The following is a 23,854-nucleotide window of genomic DNA, read 5'->3' as shown; positions in this document are numbered from 1 at the left end:
CGGAACTTAATGGTGAATTCTCATATCCTTGTGCATTATGCCACCCCCTCTCTCCCTCACACCCCCTCCCTCTCTCACCCCCTCTCTCTCTGTCACCCCTCCCTCTCTCCCTCCCCCACCCTCCCTCTCACACCCCCTCCCTCTCTCACCCCCTCTCTCTGTCTCATCCTCTCCCTCTCTCTCAACACCCCCTCTCTCTCTGTCACCCCTCCCTCTCTCCCTCACCCCCCACCCTCCCCCCCCTCCCCCCACCCTCCCTCTCACACCCCTCTCTCTCTCACCCCCTCTCTCACCCCCTCTCTCCCTCTCTCACCCCCTCTCTCTCTCACCCCCTCTCTCTGTCTCACCCCCCTCTCTCTCACCCCCTTTCTCTCTCTCACCCCTCCCTCTCTCACCCCTCTCCCTCTCTCATCCCCTTTCTCTCTCTCTCTCACCCTTCCCTCTCTCACCCCCCTCTCTCACCCCCCCCCCCTTTGTTAACCCCCTCTCTCTCTCACCCTCTCCCTCTCTCACCCCCTTCCTCTCTCATCCCCTCTCTCCCTCACAAGCACCCCCCCCCCCCCTCCCCTCTCTCTCCCACTCCCCTCTCTTGCCCTCTAATTGGCTCTGCTATAAGATGTAAAATATAATAAAAAATTAAAAAAAGTTTTTATACATATCAAAATGTTTGATTCCATTTCTTTAAAAGAGTGCGTGTGTGTGTGTGTCTCTCTCTCTCTATATTATATATATATACACACACACACACTTGGTTGGGTTTTGGGGTGCACACCATAATGCAATAGGCTGTGCACACCTATGCTTCAATATATAGTATATGTCTGTTTATCTGGCAATCTGCACAATTTAGTGATATGAAGGGTGTTGTTGTGACTGAGATTTGTTTTTGGATGTATTGCCTCCCATTACTTTTTAGACAGGATATGGTTCTGGAGAATATTGAACTGTCTCTTGTTTGCCAGGGTGGAGATCTGGACTATCACCTTCAACAGCTGAAAGATAGAGGACTGGCAATGCCAGAAGGACACGTCATGGAATGGTTCATCCAGTTGTTACTTGGAGTTACCTATCTTCACGAGAGGTGAGGCTCAGAACTGAAGACGATTGGGTTTCCTTTATCAACTGTACAAATACAATAGCACAATAAGGGATATTTATGAATGGAAGCCAATAAGGAACCACACAGACTGTTTTGCATTCATGCAACTAAATCTAAAGATTCTATTTTAACTGTGAAGCAATTATATAACAAAAATCTAATAATCAACCCACGGGTTACTTATGCCCGGTGTCAGTAACCCAACAGAGCACCTAGAAAAATGTTTCCTGTGCTTGAATTAATTACAAAGTTGGTAAGGTTGAATAAAGATACCAGTCCATCAAGTTTAACCTGTGTAGACATAGGTGTGTTTATGTTGATACCATTCCCATATCCCTGTATATTGTGTTCGCTAAGATGCCAATCTAAGAGCTTTTTGAAATTTTTGATATTCCTTGTATACACCACCAACTGTGGAAGGGAGTTCCACATCCTTACCGCTCTTACAGTAAAGAACCCCTTATGAAGTTTAAGGTTAAACCATTTCTTGTCCAACTTCATTGAGTGGCAACGTGTTCTGTAATGGAACAGTTTCCTCCCTATGCTAGAATCACCATTTAAGACATTTGTATTTTGCGATCAATGCTGGGACAAGGTCATCCAGCGCCCAGTGGGAAGATGGCGAATTGCACCCCCCATGCCAGGTTGAGCCCCAGTAGTGTCCCCCTTTACATCAGGTGTCCCCAGTAGAGTCCCCCTTTACATCAGGTGTCCCCAACAGAGTCCCCCTTTACATCAGGTGTCCCCAGTAGAGTCCCCTTTACATCAGGTGTCCTCAATAGGGTCCCCATTTACATCAGGTGTCCCCAGTAGAGTCCCCATTTACATCAGGTGTCCCCAGTAGAGTCCCCTTTACTTTAGGTGTCCCCAGTAGAGTCCCCTTTACATCAGGTGTCCTCAATAGAGTCCCCATTTACATCAGGTGTCCCCAGTAGAGTCCCCCTTTACATCAGGTGTCCCCAACAGAGTCCCCCTTTACATCAGGTGTCCCCAGTAGAGTCCCCTTTACATCAGGTGTCCTCAATAGAGTCCCCATTTACATCAGGTGTCCCCAGTAGAGTCCCCTTTACATCAGGTGTCCCCAACAGAGTCCCCCTTTACAACAGGTGTCCCCAGTAGAGTCCCCTTTACATCAGGTGTCCTCAATAGAGTCCCCATTTACATCAGGTGTCCTCAATAGAGTCCCCATTTACATCAGGTGTCCCCAGAAGAGTCCCCTTTACATCTGACAGAGTCTTCAACAGAGTCCCCCTTTACATCAGGTGTCCCCAACAGAGTCCCCCTTTACATCAGGTGTCCCCAACAGAGTCCCCCTTTACATCAGGTGTCCCCAGTAGAGTCCCCCTTTACATCAAGTGTCCCCATGCTCCTGAGTTGCCCCCCTTCCCAATTGTACCGGGAGATCGGTATTTACAGCATCTTAAGTCACATGACAGAGGGAGAGGAAGAAGTAGACAGTCCGCCCTCCTTCTGTGCAGTGCAGCACTGAGACCGAGGAAGCTCTTTTCCACCCTATGCAGGCTGGAGGGAGGTAAAAGCCGAATCCTCACTCCAGCCGCAGCTATCGGTCATTGATTCTTCTAACAAGAGTTACACTACAGTCACTGCTGTCAGTAAGGAGCAGGATGAGCGGCGAACTCGGCAGCGCCTCTCCTCAACACAGAGCCTGGGGCAGTTGCCCACCCAACCCCCCCTAGTCCCGGCCCTGATTGCAATCATATCTCCTCTTAAGTGTATCTTCTCCAGGGAGAGTAAGTTTAGTGCTTGTAGTTGTTCCTCGTAACAGTGGTCCTCCAGCCCTCTTATTAGCTTTGTTGCTCTTCTCCGGGCTCTCTCCGGTTTCAGCACATCCTTCCTGAGGACTGGTACTTGTGCTGTTATCTTTTAGCACAGGTTTTGGCATAAGTGTTGATATTTGCTGCAGAAGATCCCAGCATGGGACAAGGGAGTATGCATCCATATGCTGCCCATACAACTGGTTGAATTTTGATCTGTTTGTGGGTTCCTCCCACTGACACCAATGATGGGGTACTTTGGTAATTTCCTCCCACTGACACCAATGATGGGACACTATTCCTCCCACTGACACCAATGATGGGTCACTATTCCTCCCACTGACACCAATGATGGGGCACTATTCCTCCCACTGACACCAATGATGGGGCACTATTCCTCCCACTGACACCAATGATGGGGCACTATTCCTCCCACTGATACCAATGATGGGGCACTATTCCTCCCACTGACACCAATGATGGGGCACTATTCCTCCCACTGATACCAATGATGGGGCACTATTCCTCCCACTGACACCAATTATGGGGCACTATTCCTCCCACTGATACCAATGATGGGTCACTATTCCTTCCACTGACACCAATGATGGGACACTATTCCTCCCACTGACACCAATGATGGGGCACTATTCCTCCCACTGACACCAATGATGGGACACTATTCCTCCCACTGACACCAATGATGGGGCACTATTCCTCCCACTGACACCAATGATGGGACACTATTCCTCCCACTGACACCAATGATGGGGCACTATTCCTCCCACTGACACCAATGATGGGGCACTATTCCTCCCACTGATACCAATGATGGGGCACTATTCCTCCCACTGACACCAATGATGGGGCACTATTCCTCCCACTGATACCAATGATGGGGCACTATTCCTCCCACTGACACCAATTATGGGGCACTATTCCTCCCACTGATACCAATGATGGGTCACTATTCCTCCCACTAACACTAAAGATGGGACACTATTTCTCAGCTTCCTGGCTCGGCTTTGCTGATGCTTGGTTGCAATCACATCAATTCTCATTTGACAGTCTGGTGGTCTAATGATGGTTTAACGACATAGGAAGCTGCATTGTTAAGATAGGTTTAAGCAGTGTGGTAGGGGAATGTCAATGACAAGACCACCTGAACAGAATTACAAATCCTTTGGAAAGAAAACAGGGTTCATATTTCAAATGTGTATTTAGTTGTTTGATTAGCGTTCAGCTCTAAAATGCTATATTTTTGTATTCTGTGACCAGTCAACACAGGATTAAAAAATAAATCTAGATGATTGATTTTTATTTTTTATCCTCCTTTCCCATGAGTTCTCCTTTCGAGTTTCCCTTTCCAATTCATTTAAACTTTCCATTAAAAAAATAAATGAATGTAAGACAAATCTGCAATATTTTTACATCTGATTTACATCTAGCCCAGAACAAATGTTTGCCGATGCGTCCGTAGCTGCGATAAGCAGCAGATGCCCTTTATGTTTTCTGGATAGCATATGACAACATCATTGTTTGGTACATTTGCAGCCTGTTCCCCCACCGCCGGTAATATTCTCATTAGACTTTGTGTTTGTTATAATTCCAGGCTTGTTTTGCATAGAGATTTAAAGACAAAAAACATCTTTCTAAAGAACGGAACGCTTAAAATCGGTGAGTAGGTGTGTTTATACTGCCATTGTATAGTGCAACTTACAGTGTATGGAAAACCTAAATGTTTTTTTCTATTATTGGATACAGTAGGGAATGGATAAGACTCATGACAGATATGACAGATATGTTTGTGTGCCATTAGGGAGATTTCTCTTCTCTTCCTTTTCCAAAGAAGTAATAGAAAGTCAGTGGAAATCTCTCCAAAGCCAGAGGAGGTTTCTTCTCAGGTCTCTTTCACAGCAGCCTGGGAAAAAAAAAAAAAAGATTCTAGACCTAAGACTCCCCAAACTCTTCAGTTTATCCACTCCTTCGTGAAGTTTTAGTGCAAATTTTTTTGTAACTATACAGCAGTTCGTATTTTGGCACCGTTTTGTTCGCTGCGGGCGTACTCACCAGTGCTCCAACAGAAGTTGGGATGGATGTACCCATTGCCTATCCAATAGAGTTTGAGTTGGATGTATTCACTGACTAATTAACAGAGTTTGAAGTGAGTATACTCACTGGTTCTCCAACAGACATTGAGGTAGGTTCACTCACTGGTTCTCCAACAGACATTGAGGTGGGTTCACTCACTGGTTCTCCAACAGACATTGAGGTAGGTTCACTCAATGGTTCTCCAACAGACTTTGAGGTGGGTGTACTCACTGGTTCTCCAACAGACTTTGAGTTGGGTGTACTCACTGGTTCTCCAACAGACTTTGAGGTGGGTGTACTCACTGGTTCTCCAACAGACTTTGAGGTGGGTGTACTCACTGGTTTTCCAACAGACATTGAGGTAGGTTCACTCACTGGTTCTCCAACAGACATTGAGGTAGGTTCACTCAATGGTTCTCCAACAGACTTTGAGGTGGGTGTACTCACTGGTTCTCCAACAGACTTTGAGGTGGGTGTACTCACTGGTTCTCCAACAGACTTTGAGGTGGGTGTACTCACTGGTTTTCCAACAGACATTGAGGTAGGTTCACTCACTAGTTCTCCAACAGACATTGAGGTAGGTTCACTCAAAGGTTCTCCAACAGACTTTAAGGTGGGTGTACTCACTAGTTCTCCAACAGACTTGGAGGTGGGTGTACTCACTGGTTCTCCAACAGACTTTGAGGTGGGTGTACTGGTTCCCCAACAGACTTTGAGGTACTCTAAATGTACTCACTGGCTCTCACATAGAGTTTGAAGTGTAAGTACTTACTGGTTCTACAACAGACTTTGAGGTGGGTGTACTGGTTCCCCAACAGACTGAGGTACTGTAAATGTACTCACTGGCTCTCACATAGAGTTTGAAGTGTAAGTGAAGTGTACTTACTGGCTCTCCAACAGAATTTGAGATGGATGCACCCATTGGTTATCCAACAGAGTTTAGGTTGGATGTACTCACTGACTATCCAACAGAGTTTGAGGTGGGTATAATTACTGGCTCTCCAATGTAGCTTGAGGTGGGTGTCCCAACTGGTTCTCCAACAGATTTTGAGGTGGGTATACTCACTGGCTCTCCCATTGAGTTTAAAGTGGGTGTACTTACCGACTCTCGAACAGGGTTTGAGATGAATATACTTACTAGCTGCCCAACAGAGTTTGATGTAGGTGAACTTACTAGCTCTCCAACAGAATTTGAGGTGGATGTACTCACTGGCTGTCCGGCAGAGTTTGCAGTGGGTACACTTTCTCTCCAACAGAGTTAAGTTGTATGTACTCACTGGCTCTCCAACAGAGTTTGAGGTTGGTGTTCTTACTGGTTGTCTCGGGTGGGTGTACTCACTGGCTCTCCCATAAAGTTTGAGGTGGGTGTACTTACAGGCTTTCAAACAGGGTTTGAGGTGAGGCGACTCTCCAGCAGAGCTTGATGTAGGTGTACTCACTAGCTCTCCAACAGAGTTTGATGTAGGTATACTCACTGGCTATCCAACACAGTTTGAGGTGGGTGCACTTACTGGCTCTTCAGCTGAGTTTTAGGTGGGTGCACTTACTGACTCTCCAACAGAGTTTGAGGTGGGTGTCCTTACAGGATCTTCAACAGACTTTGAGGTGGGTGTACTTACTGGCTCCCCAACAGGGTTTGAGGTGAGTGTACCTAGTAGCTCCCCAAAAGAGTTTAATGTAGGTGTACTCACTGGCTCTCCAACAGATTTTGAGGTGGGTGTACTTACTTGCTCTCCAGTGGAGTTTGAGGTGGGTGTCCTTACTGGTTACTGGTTCTCCAACAGACTTTGAGGTGGGTGTACTCACTGGCTCTATCATAGAGTTTGAGGTGGGTGTACTCACTGGCTCTCCAACAAGTTTTGAGGTGGTCCTAAAAAGAGGCCTAAAAAAGATTAATTTATCCCAATCAAACACCTATTGAGCCCCATAAATTTACTGACCCCCAGCCATTTTATGGGATAGTCCCATCGATTCAACCACTTTGGGGAACTGTGTTGTAAACGCTAACTATTCTATCTATAACAGAAAAAAGAAAGAAACGCATCAAGACTGTAGATCTTTATCCTTTGGAATGGAAATCTGTACTCATAGATAATAATTTGGGAATGGTAGATACTAACATAGCTAAACTTTGCAGTCATCCTCCTATCTGCTGGAATATGTAGAATTAGGTCTCGGACTGTCCTTGTAAGCCTCTTTGGGATTTGGCGCTCCGGTCCCGGCTCACAGATGTTGAGCTGAATGACGACCCTTTTCCTCCAGCTTTACATTTCAGCTCCATTGTGATTTTTGGTCAGGATTTTGTTCCTTCTTTGAGTATTATTTCCAATATTCCACCTGAAAACGAATTCATTAGGAAAAGAACGGTAGATATAACATTGTCAATGAAAACAAGAAATAAGTTACAGGTAGAAAAAAATAAAAGGTCAAACTTTTTTCCCGGCCTTGTGATGTATAAAGCAATTAGATGTGTATTCTGACCTTTGTCTGGTACCTTCAAACCTCGTTCGAGTTGTTTTAAAGGATGCATTATGTATAATTAAAGTGTCAAATAAAGCCTTTCCTCTGAGGCCTACTGTCCTCTCCACAACACAATTACACAATGTATCATTTGTTTTTTTACATTTACAATTTTACTAGGAACTCCGCTGGAAAATTATAACAATATATCAAGTTCCCAGGCAAACTATCCTTATTTGCCATGTTAGTTTGTAGCTTTCTTAGGGCCGGTTCACACAAGAACGCAGTGCGGGAAAGGCGCATTCTGTGCAGGTAAAGGTTCCGCCCTCTTGAGATCTGCATGTGGGAGACAATGTATTGGTAGTGGCACCCCAAACGCAGATCGCAAATGCAATTCGTTTGCGGGCACCAAACTGCATGGTACCACAGAGCATTTTTAAAAGTAGTGCAAGCAAGGTCAGGTGCGTTTTGCAGAATTAAAACGTCTGTAATCTGCCAAAAAAGAAGCTCATGTACTTTTTTGAGCGACGGGCATTTTGCTTTAGGCCATAGAAAGCTCAGATGTGAACAGGGCTCATTGAAATGAATGGGATTTGTCTTGTTGGGTGTATTTTAGAGCTGAAAAACGCCCAAAAAATGCCTAGATGTGAACAGAGCCTACGGGATTTCTTGATTCAACAGGTCTGGCAGTAATCAGGCCTGGATGTGGCAAGTGACATTTAACTCCGCTTTCCAAAATAAGTGGTTAATCACAGTTCATTTATGATTTAGCAAGGGGGGCAATTACTTTGGACTTGATAAAACACAGAGGACCAACACCAGCAGATGACACGGCTCCCCAAATCATCACTGACTGTGGAAAGTTTACACTGGACCTCATGCAACTTGGATTCTGTGACTCTCCACTCCTCCTCCAGACTCTGAGACTCACCACTCCTCCAGACTCTGGGACCTTAATTTCCAAACGAAATGAAAAAAATCCCACAGTCAGTGATGATTTGGGGAGTCATGTCATCTGCTGGTGTTGGTCCTCTGTGTTTTATCAAGTCCAAAGTCAGCTCAGCCCTCTACCAGGAAATTCTAGAGCTCTTCATGCTTCCCTCTGCTGACCAGCTTTATGGAGATGCTGATTTCATTTTTCAGCAGGACTTCCCCACACTGCCAAAACTACCAATACCTGGTCACATGATCACGGGATCACTGTGCTTGATTGGCCAGCAAACTCACCTGACCTAAATCCCATAGAGAATCTGTGGGGAATTGTCAAGAGGAAGATGAGAGACACCGGACCCAACAATGCAGATGAGCTGAAGGCCGCTATAAAAGCAACCTAGGCTTCCATAACACCTCAGCAGTGCCACAGGCTGATCTCCTCCATGCCACGCCGCATTGAGGCAGCAATTCATAGGAGCCCCGGCCAAGTATTGGGTGTATCCTATACTGTACATGGACAGACTTCTCACTAAGACAACATTTCTGTATTAAAAATCCTTTTTTTTATTGGTCTTATGTAATATTCTAATTTTCTGAGATCGTGAATTTTGGGCTTTCACTCGCTGTAATCCATAATCATCAAAATGAAAGGAAAGAAATGCTTGGAATCTATCACTCTGTGTGTAACACATCTATATATAAAACATAGGAGTTTCACTTTTAGAATTGAATTACTGAAATAAATGAACTTTTTGATGATATTCTAATTCTATGAGATGCACCTGTATGTGTGTAAATGGGACAGAACAGAACTCATAGAACTTTTCCAAGGTCACGGCTCCACAAACATTATTTTTCTCTTTTAGAACTGCCAATTGAAGGTTTAATAAAAAGTTGAAATAAGATTTGCTGAGAGTTTCTTATCAAAAATGGAATAAAAAATGTCAAAGGTTGTGTGAAATGATCTAAAGAAACAGCTTGATAAAACAAACGAACTTTCTTAAGAAAATGACGTAAAATCGATGTGTGTGGCCGGCATTGGACGGATCTAAATCTGCTCCATGTAAATATACCGTTACCAGTGTATATAGAAATGAGATGATCTCTGGGAATAATCCGGTCCAGAAATCCATCTATATTCTCTTTGCTGGTAGAAGAAGAAGCAATGGGGTGTGAATGCAACAAGTGTTTGATCCGGAATTAATTATAAATCAGTAACGGTGAAGGAAAGCTTGTTAGAGATTTCTAGACGTCTAATGAAAAAGCCGATCTGCTTTCTTGTTTTTACTGACTGGTTACTGAATCAAAAATAACACCCATTACCTAGAAATGGAGTATTAACCCCTTCCAGCCCGCACTATAGCCGAAAGACGGCTCTGTAGTTCTGTGAGGGTGTCAATGGAAGTCCTCCCAGAACCATGCCCTCATACTGTGTGCTCTGTGACCGCTGTGTCCTTTGGATCACAGATCGTGGTAAAGGGCCAATCACAGCGACCCTTTACCATGTGGTCAGCTGTGTCCAATCAGAGCTGATCACATGGAAACAGACTTGCCAGTTATTGGCATTCCTTTCCTCACATGCTGTATCTGTGTGAGGAGAGCCGATAACCGGCATGTCTGACCATACATTGTTTACACTGATAATCAGGGCACCCCATCAGTGGCAATCAGTGCCTATCAGTGCCGTTCAGTGCCCATAAGTGCCACTTATCAGTGCCCATCAGTGCAGCCACATCAGTGACTCCTCATCCATGCCCATCAGTGCAGCTTTATCAGTGCCACCTCATCAGTGCTGCCTCATCAGTGCCCATCATTGCAGCCTCATCAGTGTCCATCAGTGCCCATCAGTGCTGCCTCATCAGTGCCCACCAGTGCAGCTTCATTAGTGCAGCATCATCAGGGCCCATTAGTGCAGTGTCATCAGGGCCCATCAGTATAGCTTCATCAGTGTCGCCTCATCAGTGCCCATCAGTGTCGCCTCATCAGTGCCCATCAGTGTCGCCTCATCAGTGCCCATCAGTGCAGCTTCATCAGTGCAGCCTCATCAGGGCCCATCAGTGCAGCTCCAACAGTGCCCATCAGTGCAGCCTCATCATTTCCCTCAGTGCAGTTTCATCAGTGTCCACCAGTGCAGCTTCATCATTTCAGCCTCTTCAGGGCCCATCAGTGAAGAAAAATTATTTACAAAATTTTTATAGCAGAAACGAAGGAAACATTTTTCTTTCCAACATTTTTTGTCTTTTTTCAATTATTTAGCAAAAAATAAAAAACCCAGGGGTGACTAAATACCACCAAAAGAAAGCTTTATTTGTGTGAAAAAAATGATAAAAATGTCCTATGTGTACAGTGTTACATGACCGCGTAATTGTCATTCAAAGTGTGACAGCGCTGAAAGCTGAACATTGGGCATGGGCAGGAAGGGGGTGAAAGTGCCTGGTATTGAAGGGGTTAGAGAGGAACCCCTGCCATGTCGTTTTGGATATCATAGGAGAGGCTTAAAGTGATTGTAAAGAAAAAGCTCTTTCATAGTTTTGGATAAAGCGGGGGGAAGGTTTTAACCCTTTGCCAGATTTTTATTGCTGTTTACGTCCCGCCTGGGGGGGGGGATTGGTAAATCCTCCTTCTAAATGCTCTCTGCCTGGCTGTCATCCTGATCCTGAGGTTTCAGACGCAGTACAAGGATGCAGGTTGGGAGTTCACTGACATCTTCTAACCATCATCATGACATTGTTCTGGAGAACCCCGGGAGAGATCTAATTGTCTTCATTTCATTGGTGGATTAGGTGACTTTGGCGTGTCTCGCGTGCTCGTGCCATCGGACCTGGCAACTACCATCACAGGAACCGCGTCCTACATGAGCCCCGAAATCTTCACCCGGAACGGCTACAACTCCAAGTCTGATATCTGGTGAGTCATTTCGGACAATTCTGGTTATCATTCCTAATAATGACCTGAACTCAAGAAGTGAAGATTTGCTGTCATTGGGACCATTCAGAAATGTTATGCCTGAGCAGAAACCTGAAATATCGACCTTTTGTCTTCGGACTGAGAAAAGGCAGTGTGCTTCCTGGTATGTGAGTGTGCCTAGGCTCACCTGTGCCCTGATCCTCCTAGCTGTATATCCGCAGTGTGAGGTCATGGCTCTGATCAAGTGTTAAAACCTTTTTTTTACCTTAAGGCAGAGAATGCATTGGAGTAAAAAGGTTTTAACTTTAGAACCATTTTACCCCACTTAATGTCAGCGCTATCGCCCAATGACAGTACAGCGCAGTCAACCAGTTCTGGAAGGGCGTCTACTGACATCCTCCCAGAACCGCGTGCATCCGACATGCTCTGTGATTACTGTATCCTTTGGACACAGTTGATCACAGAACAAGGTACAGTGGAACCTCGGATTACAATCCGTTCCAGGAGAATGCTCATAATCCAAAGTACTTGCATATCAAAGCGAGTTTTCCCATTGAAGTCAATGGAAACTAAAATAATTTGTTCCACATTGACTTCAATGGGATGCAATACCGCATGCGGCCAGAGGCGGGGGGGGGGGGGGCGCCAGAGAGCCTCGGAAATGGCCGAAAAGGCCCGAGCACACTTCAGCTGACCTCGCCAAACCTCAGAAAGACTTGTGAAAACCTCGAAAAGGCTCTGTTCACAAGCCTTTCTGAGGTTTGTCGAGGTCAGCCAAACTGTCCTCGGGCCTTTCCATGCATTTCCGAACGCCAACAATCGGCACTGTTCGGCTCCAGCGCCCCCCCCCCCAACTCAGGTCAAAAGCGGTACTGCACACACAACACTCGCAAACCGAGTTAGGATTTTTAGAAATACAGTGCTCGTATTGCGAAACGCATGTTAACCGCGTTACTCGCAAACCAAGGTTCCACTCTAAAAGGATAATCACAGTGGCTCTTTAACACATGATCAGCTGTATCCAATCACAGCTGATCACAGTGTAAACAGAGTTGCTGGTTATCGGCAGTCATTTCCACACACGCTGTCACAGTGCGAGGAGAGGAGAGCTGATAACCAAGTGTGACAGAGGACATCTACACTTATAATCAGTGCCCTAATTATCAGTGTAGTCCAAACAGTGCCCATGAGTATAGCCCATCAGTGCCCATCAGTACCACCTATCAGTGCTCATAAGTGCCTCCTCATCAGTGCTGCCTCATCAATGCCCATCAGTACCACCTATCAGTGCTCATAAGTGCCTCCTCATCAGTGCTGCCTCATCAGTGCCCATCAGTGCAGCCTTATTAGTGCCCATCAGTGCTGCCTCATCAGTGCCCATCAATGCAGCCTCATCAGTGCCCATCAATTCTGTCTCATCAGTACAGCCTCATCAGTGCAGCCTCATCAGTGCCCATCAGTACATCCTCATCAGTACAGCCTTATCAGTGCAGCCTCATCAGTGCCCATCAGTACATCCTCATCAGTAAAGCCTCATCAGTGCCCATCAGTGCAGTATCATCAGTGCCCATCAGTACAGCCTCATCAGTGCCCATCAATGCTGTCTCATCAGTACAGCCTCGTCAGTGCAGCCTCATCAGTGCCCATCAGTACATCCTCATCAGTACAGCCTTATCAGTGCAGCCTTATCAGTGCCCATCAGTACATCCTCATCAGTAAAGCCTCATCAGTGCCCATCAGTGGAGTCTCATCAGTGGCCATCAGTACAGCCTCATCAGTGCCCATCAATGCTGTCTCATCAGTGCCCATCAGTACATCCTCATCAGTAAAGCCTCATCAGTGCCCATCAGTGCAGTCTCATCAGTTCCCATCAGTACAGCCTCATCAGTGCCCTTCAATGCTGTCTCATCAGTTCCCATCAGTACAGCCTCTTCAGTGCCCTTCAATGCAGTCTCATCAGTTCCCATCAGTACAGCCTCTTCAGTGCCCATCAGTACAGCCTCATCAGTACAGCCTCTTCAGTGCCCATCAGTACAGCCTCATCAGTACAGCCTCTTCAGTGCCAATCAGTACAGCCTCATCAGTGCCCATCAGTGATGGAGAAAAATTACTTATTTGCAAAATCTTATAAAAGAAAGTAAGAAAAACGTTTTTTTCACATTTTTGGTCTTTTTTCTTTCTTTTTTTTTTAGCAAAAAATAAAACCCCCAGTGGTGATTAAATACTACCATAAGAAAGCTCTATTTGTATGATAGTAAAATGTCCTATGTGTACAGTGTTAGATGCGCAATTGTCATTCAAAGCCGAAAGCTGAAAATTGGCCTGGGGCAGGAAGGGGGTGAAAGTGTCCGGTAGGCAAGTGGTTAAAGTAAAAGTGCATTTTCAGACAAATTTTTACCCTTATCCAAACCAAAGCACCCCACCTAACCTAAAGTACCCCCACCCTTCCCATATGCATACTAACTTCACCCCCCAATGTTTACACCCTACTGGTAATGTCTGCTTTGCGCTGTCACTATCTGTGGAGTAAGTCCCTATAGACTTCTGTAGAACCTTTTTCCAAGGCAAGTCTATGAGGACCGAGCATATGAGGACCGAGCGTATGAGGACCGAGCGTATGAGGACCGAGCGTATGAGGACCGAGCATATGAGGATCGAGCGTATGAGGACCGAGCATATGAGGACCAAGCATGCAGCTGATGGAAAGGAGGCTGAAGGATAAAACCAGCTGAGGCTGCGAGATTCAGGCCAGCATGCTGCCTGGGTAGAGGGAAGCCAGGTTACCTTAGGTTGGGGGGGGGGGTAGGCTAACGGGGTAAGTACAGTTTTTCTAGAAGTATCTTCACAGTGTAAATATTTTCCTGGGAAGATTGCGCATATCTGCAGCTCCCGGCGGCTCTCCGCGTCCAGCTGAACAAATAAAAGCTAACTAAGCTGTAAAGTTTCCGGTACATTAAAGCTGCCCATGCGGCCCGCGAGATGCATCTTCTCTGAGTTATATTGCCCCAGTTGTCCAATAATTACTCCTCGTTTATTAGATCTTCCAGTTATCTGAATTCATTACATGTCCAGCTTGGGGATGTTTGAAATACAGGCCGTCTCCTGCTCTTTCATCCTCCTATAGGTTAAATCTCCCCTCCATTTGTGAGATAAATGGCCTTTCCGAGAGTCAACAGGAGACATAAAGATGTCACATCAAGAAGCCGCGTGTTTAAGACATCCTGACACCATTCCATCCCCCTTTATCTACACTTAACAAGCTGTGTCTTGATGTACCATAAGCTAAATGGCCTGGATGGCAATGAAAGGCGCCCATCCAGCGACTGTAATGTATTGCTATATTTCATCCCATCAATGGCTTCAGCTAATAATAAGCCATAGGCTGGTGGCTGTGACTCGGCTCAGCGTGGGCTCCTTGTTAGTGTTCCTTCTGTCAGATCAGAATACTTTACTGAGCCCAGCAGTCAATCTGGAAATGAACAGAGACGCGTTTTTCATGCAGTGTGATCGGGAGGGTGTCTGTAGGCAGAACTGCGTTTTACTATAGAAAATACTCAGTATGTCTCATCATAGGCCTTATTTCCCTAACAACATCATCATGCCCGTGTCACCCAATGTTCTCATATGGGGCAGAGGTAAACACAAAGTGTGAAGGCAAAGGACATACCCCCTGCCACGTCCCCAGTTACGTGGGTCATGGAGAATTAATACGAAAAAAAAAATGATTGGAAAGTCTTGGTACTGTAGTCAGGAGTGGTGACATGGGCAGGATGAAGAATGCCAGCCCTGGGGATGGCACTACCAACCTCTGCTGGAATAATGAGAACTGGTCTGCCACACCGTGTTTTAAGTAAAACATTGAAGGTCTACTGGAAACATCTTCTCTACTGGACACATCTTCTCTACTGGAAACATCTTCTCTACTGGACACATCTTCTCTACTGGACACATCTTCTCTACTGGAAACATCTTCTCTACTGGACACATCTTCTCTACTGGAAACATCTTCTCTACTGGAAACATCTTCTCTATTAGAAACATCTTCTCTACTGGACACATCTTCTCTACTGGAAACATCTTCTCTACTGGACACATCTTCTCTACTGGAAACATCTTCTCTACTGGACACATCTTCTCTACTGGACACATCTTCTCTACTGGAAACATCTTCTCTACTGGACACATCTTCTCTACTGGAAACATCTTCTCTACTAGAAACATCTTCTCTACTGGACACATCTTCTCTACTGTAAACATCTTCTCTACTGGAAACATCTTCTCTACTGTACACATCTTCTCTACTGGAAACATCTTCTCTACTTTAAACATCTTCTTCTCCTTTGTTTCGACCTTTTCTGATCTAGGACCTGGCTCAGCTGGGGGTGAAATGTCGTGGCATGGTAATGTACGTGTGGTGTTGAACTGTACACGTTATTTGCTCCCTCTGGCAGCGGGGACTCACACGAACACGGTGAAAAGGGTACATGGCCCAGTAGTGGTACCTGGTCAAGAAATGTTATGTCAACACTCTTTTGTCCCTACCTCCATAACTGTGGATTCCATTCGGTGCTAGTGTAGTGCCACCCCCCAAAAGGGCAACTGATTTTAACCGGTTCTTCCCCAATAAGTGTAGAGACTGCCGTCCCAACAAGTAACAGTCCATTCACACAGGCTCCAATAATCAGTCTATGGCAGTGATGGCGAACCTTGGCACCCCAGATATTTTGGAACTACATTTCCCAATGATGCTCAACTACACTGCAGAGTGCATGAGCATCATGAGAAAATGTAGTTCCACCAAAACATCTGGGGGTGCCAAGGTTCGCCATCACTGGTCTAGGGGATGTCTTTTTAAAGTTTATTGCTTAAAGAACACCAAACCAGACTTGGGGTACTTAGATACCCTCAGTGTTTAGTAATTAGAGGATAATCTCTTCTAGTAGTAGTATTAGCTAATTGGGAACAGTCCAATGCCGCGTACACACGGTCGGACTTTCCGGCATACTTGGTCCGGCGGACCAGAGTGTGCCGGACAATCCGCCCGTGTGTAGGCACCGGCGGACTTTTCCGGCGGACTTTTTCCCAAAAGCCTGCCGGACCTAGATTTGAAGAAAGTTCTAAATCTTTCCGCCGGACTCAGTTTCGGGCGGAAAGTCCGCTCGTGTGTGTGCTGGTCCGACGGAAAGCCCGCTCGTGTGTAGGCTGGTCCGACGGACCAGATACAACACGAGGGCAGGGTATTGCATCTCACGCTCGCTGCAATAGGAAAAACACATTTTCCTATTGCGGCAAGCGCGGGGCATACCAGGCCCTTAGGTCTGGTATGGATTATAAAGGGGAACCCCGCTACGCCGAAAAAACGGCGTGGGGTCCCCCTAAAATCCATACCAGACCCCGATCCGAGCACGCAGCCTGGCCGGTCAGGAAAGGGGGTGGGGACGAGCGAGCGCCCCCCCCCCTCCTGAACCGTACCAGGCCGCATACCCTCAACATGGGGGTGGGTGCTTTGGGGGAGGGGGGCGCCCTGCGTGCCCCCCCCCCCAAAGCACCTTGTCCCCATGTTGATGAGGACAAGGGCCTCTTCCCGACAACCCTGGCCGTTGGTTGTCGGGGTCTGCGGGCGGGGGGCTTATCGGAATCTGGGAGCCCCCTTTAATAAGGGGGCCCCCAGATCCCGGCCCCCCACCCTATGTAAATGAGTATGGGGTACATGGTACCCCTACCCATTTACCTAGGAAAAAAGTGTAAGTAATAAAACACACTACACAGGTTTTTAAAATATTTTATTAAACAGCTCCGGGGGGGGGGATCTTCCTCCGGCTTCGGGGGTCTTCTTCCGGCTTCGGGGGTCCCTCCGCTTCATCTTCTCCCGGCGTCCGGTTGGTTCTTCTCCGCTCTCTTCTCCCGGTGTTCCTGTTCTTCGGCCGGCTCCTCTGCTGTCTTCAAGTAGCTCTCTTGCCAGCAGAGGTCCGGACTTCTGGGCTTCTGGGCTTCTGGGCTTCTGGGCTTCTCTTCCCCAGATGTTGACACGACGCTCTCTCCTGCTGGACTGCTCTCCGAGGGCTGCGTTGTGACTTATATAGGTGGAGACCCCGCCCCCTTTTGATGTCACAGTCCCTGGGCATGCTGGGACTGTGACGTTTTAGGGGGCGTGGTCAACATCACCCAGTGACCACGCCCCCTAAAACGTCACAGTCCCAGCATGCCCAGGGACTGTGACATCAAAAGGGGGCGGGGTCTCCACCTATATAAGTCACAACGCAGCCCTCGGAGAGCAGTCCAGCAGGAGAGAGCGTCGTGTCAACATCTGGGGAAGAGAAGCCCAGAAGCCCAGAAGCCCAGAAGTCCGGACCTCTGCTGGCAAGAGAGCTACTTGAAGACAGCAGAGGAGCCGGCCGAAGAACAGGAACACCGGGAGAAGAGAGCGGAGAAGAACCAACCGGACGCCGGGAGAAGATGAAGCGGAGGGACCCCCGAAGCCGGAAGAAGACCCCCGAAGCCGGAGGAAGATCCCCCCCCCCCCCCCGGAGCTGTTTAATAAAATATTTTAAAAACCTGTGTAGTGTGTTTTATTACTTACACTTTTTTCCTAGGTAAATGGGTAGGGGTACCATGTACCCCATACTCATTTACATAGGGTGGGGGGCCGGGATCTGGGGGCCCCCTTATTAAAGGGGGCTCCCAGATTCCGATAAGCCCCCGCCCGCAGACCCCGACAACCAACGGCCAGGGTTGTCGGGAAGAGGCCCTTGTCCTCATCAACATGGGGACAAGGTGCTTTGGGGGGGGGGGCGCGCAGGGCGCCCCCCTCCCCCAAAGCACCCACCCCCATGTTGAGGGCATGCGGCCTGGTACGGTTCAGGGGGGGGGGGCGCTCGCTCGTCCCCACCCCCTTTCCTGACCGGCCAGGCTGCGTGCTCGGATCGGGGTCTGGTATGGATTTTAGGGGGACCCCACGCCGTTTTTTCGGCGTAGCGGGGTTCCCCTTTATAATCCATACCAGACCTAAGGGCCTGGTATGCCCCGCGACGGGGCTAGTAAGGTGTCAATCTCGCCGATAAAAGCGGCAAGATTGACATCCTTTTCTAGTCCCGTCGCACCTGAGTCACGTTCAAAATGAACGGACTTGTCCGTGTGTGGGCAAGTCCGTTCATTCTGAAAGTCCGCCGGAACTCCGGCGAAAGTCCGTCGGAAAGACGGGCGGACTTAGCCCGCCGGAAAGTCCCGGCGTGTGTGGGCAAGTCCGTCCGTTTTAAAGTCCGGCGCACCTGGCGGACAAAGTCCGTCGGAAAGTGTGCCGGACCAAGTAGGATAGAAAGTCCGCTCGTGTGTACGCGGCACAAGGCCCCACAGCTGGAGACTATGGGGCAAGTCTTTGGGCCTCTGGTTACCTTGTGCCTATGTATGATGACTGGTACCCAGTGCAGTTTCCAGCACACAGTCACAGGGATCAATTTAAGGTCCCTAATCACAAGTTCCCAGCCTCCTTCTAGCTTTTTTGCAGCGACTGAGACGGCACCTCTCAGGACCAGATCTCATGCGGCGTGGTCCTTCAAACAGCTTTATGCAAAGTCCATTCATGTCCTCAGTCCTGGCGCCTCTGAGGTCTCTAGATCAGTTGTATAGTCCCGCGGTCTCCAAACTGCGGCCCGGGGAACAGATGTGGCCCTTTGCCTGCCCTTATCCGGCCCTTGGGGCACTATTCCTTCCACTGACACCAATGATGGGACACTATTCCTCCTACTAAAACCAATGATGGGGCACTATTCCTACCACTAATAGGAATGATGGGGCACTATTCCTACCACTTATACCAATGATGGGATATTCCTTCCATTGACACCAATCATGGGGCTCTATTCCTCCCACTAAAACCAATGATGGAGCACTATTTCTCCCACTAAAACCAATGATGGGACTCTATTCCTCCTACTAAAACCAATGATGGGGCACAATTCCATCAACCAATACCATTAATGGGACACTATTCCTCCTACTTAAACCAATGATGGGGCACTATTCCTACCACTAATACAAATGACGGGGCACTATTTCTCCCACTAAAACCAATGATGGGGCACTATTCCTCCCACTGACACCAATCATGGGGCACGATTTCTCCCACTAAAACCAATGATTGGACACTATTCCTCCTACTAAAACCAATGATGGGGCACTATTCCTACCATTAATACCAATGATGGGTCACTATTCCTCCCACTAAAACCAATGATGGGGCACTATTCCTTCCACTGACACCAATGATGGGGCACTATTCCTCCCACTGATATCAATGATGGAGCACTATTTCTCCCACTAAAACCAATGATGGGACACTATTCCTCCTACTGACACCAATGATAGGGCACTATTCCTCCCACTGATACCAATGATGGGGCACTATTCCTCCCACTGATACCAATGATGGGGCACTATTCCTCCCACTGATACCAATGATGGGGCACTATTCCTCCCACTAAAACCAATGATGGGACACTATTCCTCCCACTGACACCAATCATGGGGCACTATTCCTGCCACTGACACCAATGATGGGATACTATTCCTCCTACTAAAACCAGTGATGGAGCACTATACCTACCACTGACACCAATGATGGGGTATTGTTTACTCTCATTGACGTTGGGGCATTTTCTACTCCCACTGGCCACAGTCCGACCTCACTAAAGTCTGAAGGACAGTAAATTGGCCCTCTTGTTGGGAAAGTTTGGAGACCCCTGACATAGTCCATCGGCTGTCCCCTGTACCTCCGGAACCCTCTTGGTGAGAAGGAACCCTGCTCTCCAGTGTCTCAGACTGTTTATCATTCACATTCCAGCTGCCTACTGGAGACTTCCTCTCCAGGGGTTGGCTGTTACCCGATAAATATTCAGACTGGTTGACTTGAATCTCCCGCCCTAGGCTCTGGAAGCTTCTTTCAGAGGCAGGGGGAAGCAATCAAACTCCCAGCCTGTAAGACCCTGAATAGGCCAGAACAAGCAATCACAGCTCAAATACATAAAAGTAGGTGCTACTACCTCCTTGACTAGAGAAGGAGCCGAAGCTAAATTTGCCTAGCACTCTATGCTAGGAGGGTTTTACACTCATATCCTATGTTTGAATGTCCGTTTGCCCGAGGTTATAGTTCCTCCCCATCCTCAGGTTCCCGAAGTCTGCTGCACAGCACATTCCGGCCACATAACCATCTTGCCTCTGTAAAGCATTAATGAAAATATCTGATGGTGTGGAAGGGGATTGAGGAGGGGTTTGGGGCCGGAATTGGCACATTGTTGCCTCTAATGAGCGGACAGTTTTGTGAGGACCGGTGACAGAACTGGCACAATCAGGTCGCGGGATCCCGCTTGTCCTCGCCGCCTTCCCTCGTGATGGCGTGCCGGGAGCTCCGATCTCTCTCCGGATATTTTCTGCTTCAATAGAACCATCTGTAGATTTCCAGGAATTAGAAGAAAACATCTGCGAAATCCCTGCATAGCTGAGGATAAATCTGAGCCTCTTTACCTCTAACATGTTGATTATTATTGTGGGATTCATGCAGGTCACATCAGAGGACAGGGATACTAACTGATCCTTGGATAGGTAGGAGGTGGGACAACTTAGAATATTTAGGCAACAGACACACCAGCTCCACTCCCACTGATTGCACAGACCAGGTCAGGAATAATCACCCAAACCACCCCCCAGCACATTGTAGAAGTGTCTTCTCATGGGACTTCCAAAGTCCAACCCTTCCAGGAGGCATGGTGACTTCACCTGCACCTCCCGGAAGTGTAGGAGGCCAGGCCAAGGTTAGTATTTTATTTTATTTTGCACTTTTTTTTTTATGACAGTGGGGTCTCTATCACTGACCTACCATTCATTTCAGGTGTGCCTGAATTACACAGGAGACCCTATTTATAAAAGGTTCCCCAACAAGATGCCCACCTGAGATTTCCAGAGGTTGCAGTGTCCATTTGGACAGCTTCCTTGACAGACTGCCAACTCCCCTGCAGCTTCCACTCCATCTGCAATAATGGCATAGTGCCACCTACAGGACAGAGGGGAATCCTGCACCTGCCTACAGGGTGATGGCGGCTGAGCAGTCAGAAGAATCACTATGGTTCAAGAAGCTCAAAACCATCCCCCTCTTCCACCTGGATTCCCTGAACCCAGCGCCTGTATTACCAGTCCCTGCACCCAGCACCTGTATTACCAGTCCCTGCACCCAGTGCCTGTATTACCAGTCCCTGCACCCAGCGCCCATATTACCAGTCCCTGCACCCAGCACCTCTATTACCAGTCCCTGCACCCAGCACCTCTATTACCAGTCCCTGCACCCAGCACTTGTATTACCAGTCCCTGCACCCAGCACCTGTATTACCAGTCCCTGCACCCAGCACTTGTATTACCAGTTCCTGCTCCCAGCACTTGTATTACCAGTCCCTGCACCCAGCACCTGTATTACCAGTCCCTTCACCCAGCACCTGTATTACCAGTCCCTGCACCCAGCACCTCTATTACCAGTCCCTGCACCCAGCACCTGTATTACCAGTCCCTGCACCCAGCACTTGTATTACCAGTCCCTGCACCCAGCACTTGTATTACCAGTTCCTGCTCCCAGCACCTGTATTACCAGTCCCTGCACCCAGCACCTGTATTACCAGTCCCTTCACCCAGCACCTGTATTACCAGTCCTTGCACCCAGCACCTGTATTACTAGTCCCTGCACCCAGCACCTGTATTACCAGTCCTTGCACCCAGCACCTGTATTACCAGTCCCTGCACCCAGCACCTGTATTACCAGTCCTTGCACCCAGCACCTGTATTACCAGTCCTTGCACCCAGCACCTGTATTACCAGTCCCTGCACCCAGCACCTGTATTACCAGTCCCTGCACCCAGCACTTGTATTACCAGTCCCTGCACCCAGCACCTGTATTACCAGTCCCTGCACCCAGCGCCTGTATTACCAGTCCCTGCACCCAGCACCTGTATTACCAGTCCCTGCACCCAGCACCTGTATTACCAGTCCCTGCACCCAGTGCCTGTATTACCAGTCCCTGCACCCAGCGCCCATATTACCAGTCCCTGCACCCAGCGCCTGTATTACCAGTCCCTGCACCCAGCACCTGTATTACCAGTCCCTGCACCCAGCACCTCTATTACCAGTCCCTGCACCCAGCACCTGTATTACCAGTCCCTGCACCCAGCACTTGTATTACCAGTCCCTGCACCCAGCACCTGTATTACCAGTCCCTGCACCCAGCACTTGTATTACCAGTTCCTGCTCCCAGCACCTGTATTACCAGTCCCTGCACCCAGCACCTGTATTACCAGTCCCTTCACCCAGCACCTGTATTACCAGTCCTTGCACCCAGCACCTGTATTACTAGTCCCTGCACCCAGCACCTGTATTACCAGTCCCTGCACCCAGCGCCTGTATTACCAGTCCCTGCACCCAGCACCTGTATTACCAGTCCCTGCACCCAGCACCTGTATTACCAGTCCCTGCACCCAGCACCTGTATTACCAGTCCCTGCACCCAGCACCTGTATTACCAGTCCCTGCACCCAGCACTTCTATTACCAGTCCCTGAACCCAGCACTTGTATTACCAGTCCCTGCACGCAGCACCTGTATTACCAGTCCCTGCACCCAGCACCTGTATTACCAGTCCCTGCACCCAGCACCTGTATTACCAGTCCCTGCACCCAGCACCTGTATTACCAGTCCCTGCACCCAGCACCTGTATTACCAGTCCCTGCACCCAGCACCTGTATTACCAGTCCCTGCACCCAGCACCTGTATTACCAGTCCCTGCACCCAGCACCTGTATTACCAGTCCTTGCACCCAGCACCTGTATTACCAGTTCCTGCTCCCAGCACCTGTATTACCAGTCCCTGCACCCAGCACCTCTATTACCAGTCCCTGCACCCAGCACCTCTATTACCAGTCCCTGCACCCAGCATCTCTATTACCAGTCCCTGCACCCAACTCCTGTATTATCAGTCCCAGCACCCAAACCCTCTTACCAGCTCCTGCACCCAAAATCTCTATTACCAGTCCCTGCACCCAGCACTTCTATTACCAGTCCCCGCAAACATTACTTGAATTAACAATCCCTGCATAGAGTTCCTTCAGTAGTAAATTGTTTTACTTAATCAATAGTATGACACAATGGGCAGATCCTGTATAAAGGGGCATCATCAGTTGGGTGTGCCTGGCCGCCATGATGTCTATATACATCCTCATAAGGTACTATGGAGTCTCCACTCAGAACTGATGTACGCTCTTTGGGGTAAATTCTACCAATGAGTGAAATGGTACGAGGTCAGAAGAATGGTTTTGAAAGGATGGGCCCAGGCATGTACTGGCCATCGGGACTACCGGGAGTTTCCCGGTGGGCCGTTGTCTCAGTGGGCCAGTCAGGTGCAGTCCTGGAGCAGCTCCTCTCTGACAGTGAGTGATCGCGTTTTCACTTCTGTCAGGAGGAGCAGCTTCCGTCACTTGCTGGAGAGAGCATTAGGCTTTCTGCTCCCTCCAGCCTGCAGGGGGAGATAGACAGCCGGCAGACTTTCCTTCCTCTCTCCCCT

At 48.2% G+C, this 23,854-nt stretch overlaps 1 protein-coding gene across 1 annotated transcript in view; it reads left to right on the top strand.

The window, feature by feature from the left end:
• The window catches only part of LOC141112851 (serine/threonine-protein kinase Nek11-like), a 274,187-nt gene that overhangs the window by 96,026 nt on the left and 154,307 nt on the right, over positions 1-23,854 (top strand). Inside the window, exons 4-6 of the mRNA XM_073605945.1 lie at positions 963-1,081; positions 4,487-4,551; positions 11,142-11,265. Of these exons, the coding sequence (XP_073462046.1) occupies positions 963-1,081; positions 4,487-4,551; positions 11,142-11,265 (308 nt within the window). The remainder of the gene's footprint in view (positions 1-962; positions 1,082-4,486; positions 4,552-11,141; positions 11,266-23,854) is intronic.

The sequence above is a fragment of the Aquarana catesbeiana genome, linkage group LG11 (assembly GCF_042186555.1).
Source record: "Aquarana catesbeiana isolate 2022-GZ linkage group LG11, ASM4218655v1, whole genome shotgun sequence".
Classification (NCBI taxonomy): Eukaryota; Metazoa; Chordata; class Amphibia; order Anura; family Ranidae; genus Aquarana; species Aquarana catesbeiana.
The sequence above is the reverse complement of the archived record's forward strand: the minus strand, read 5'-3'. Positions and strand labels throughout refer to the sequence as shown.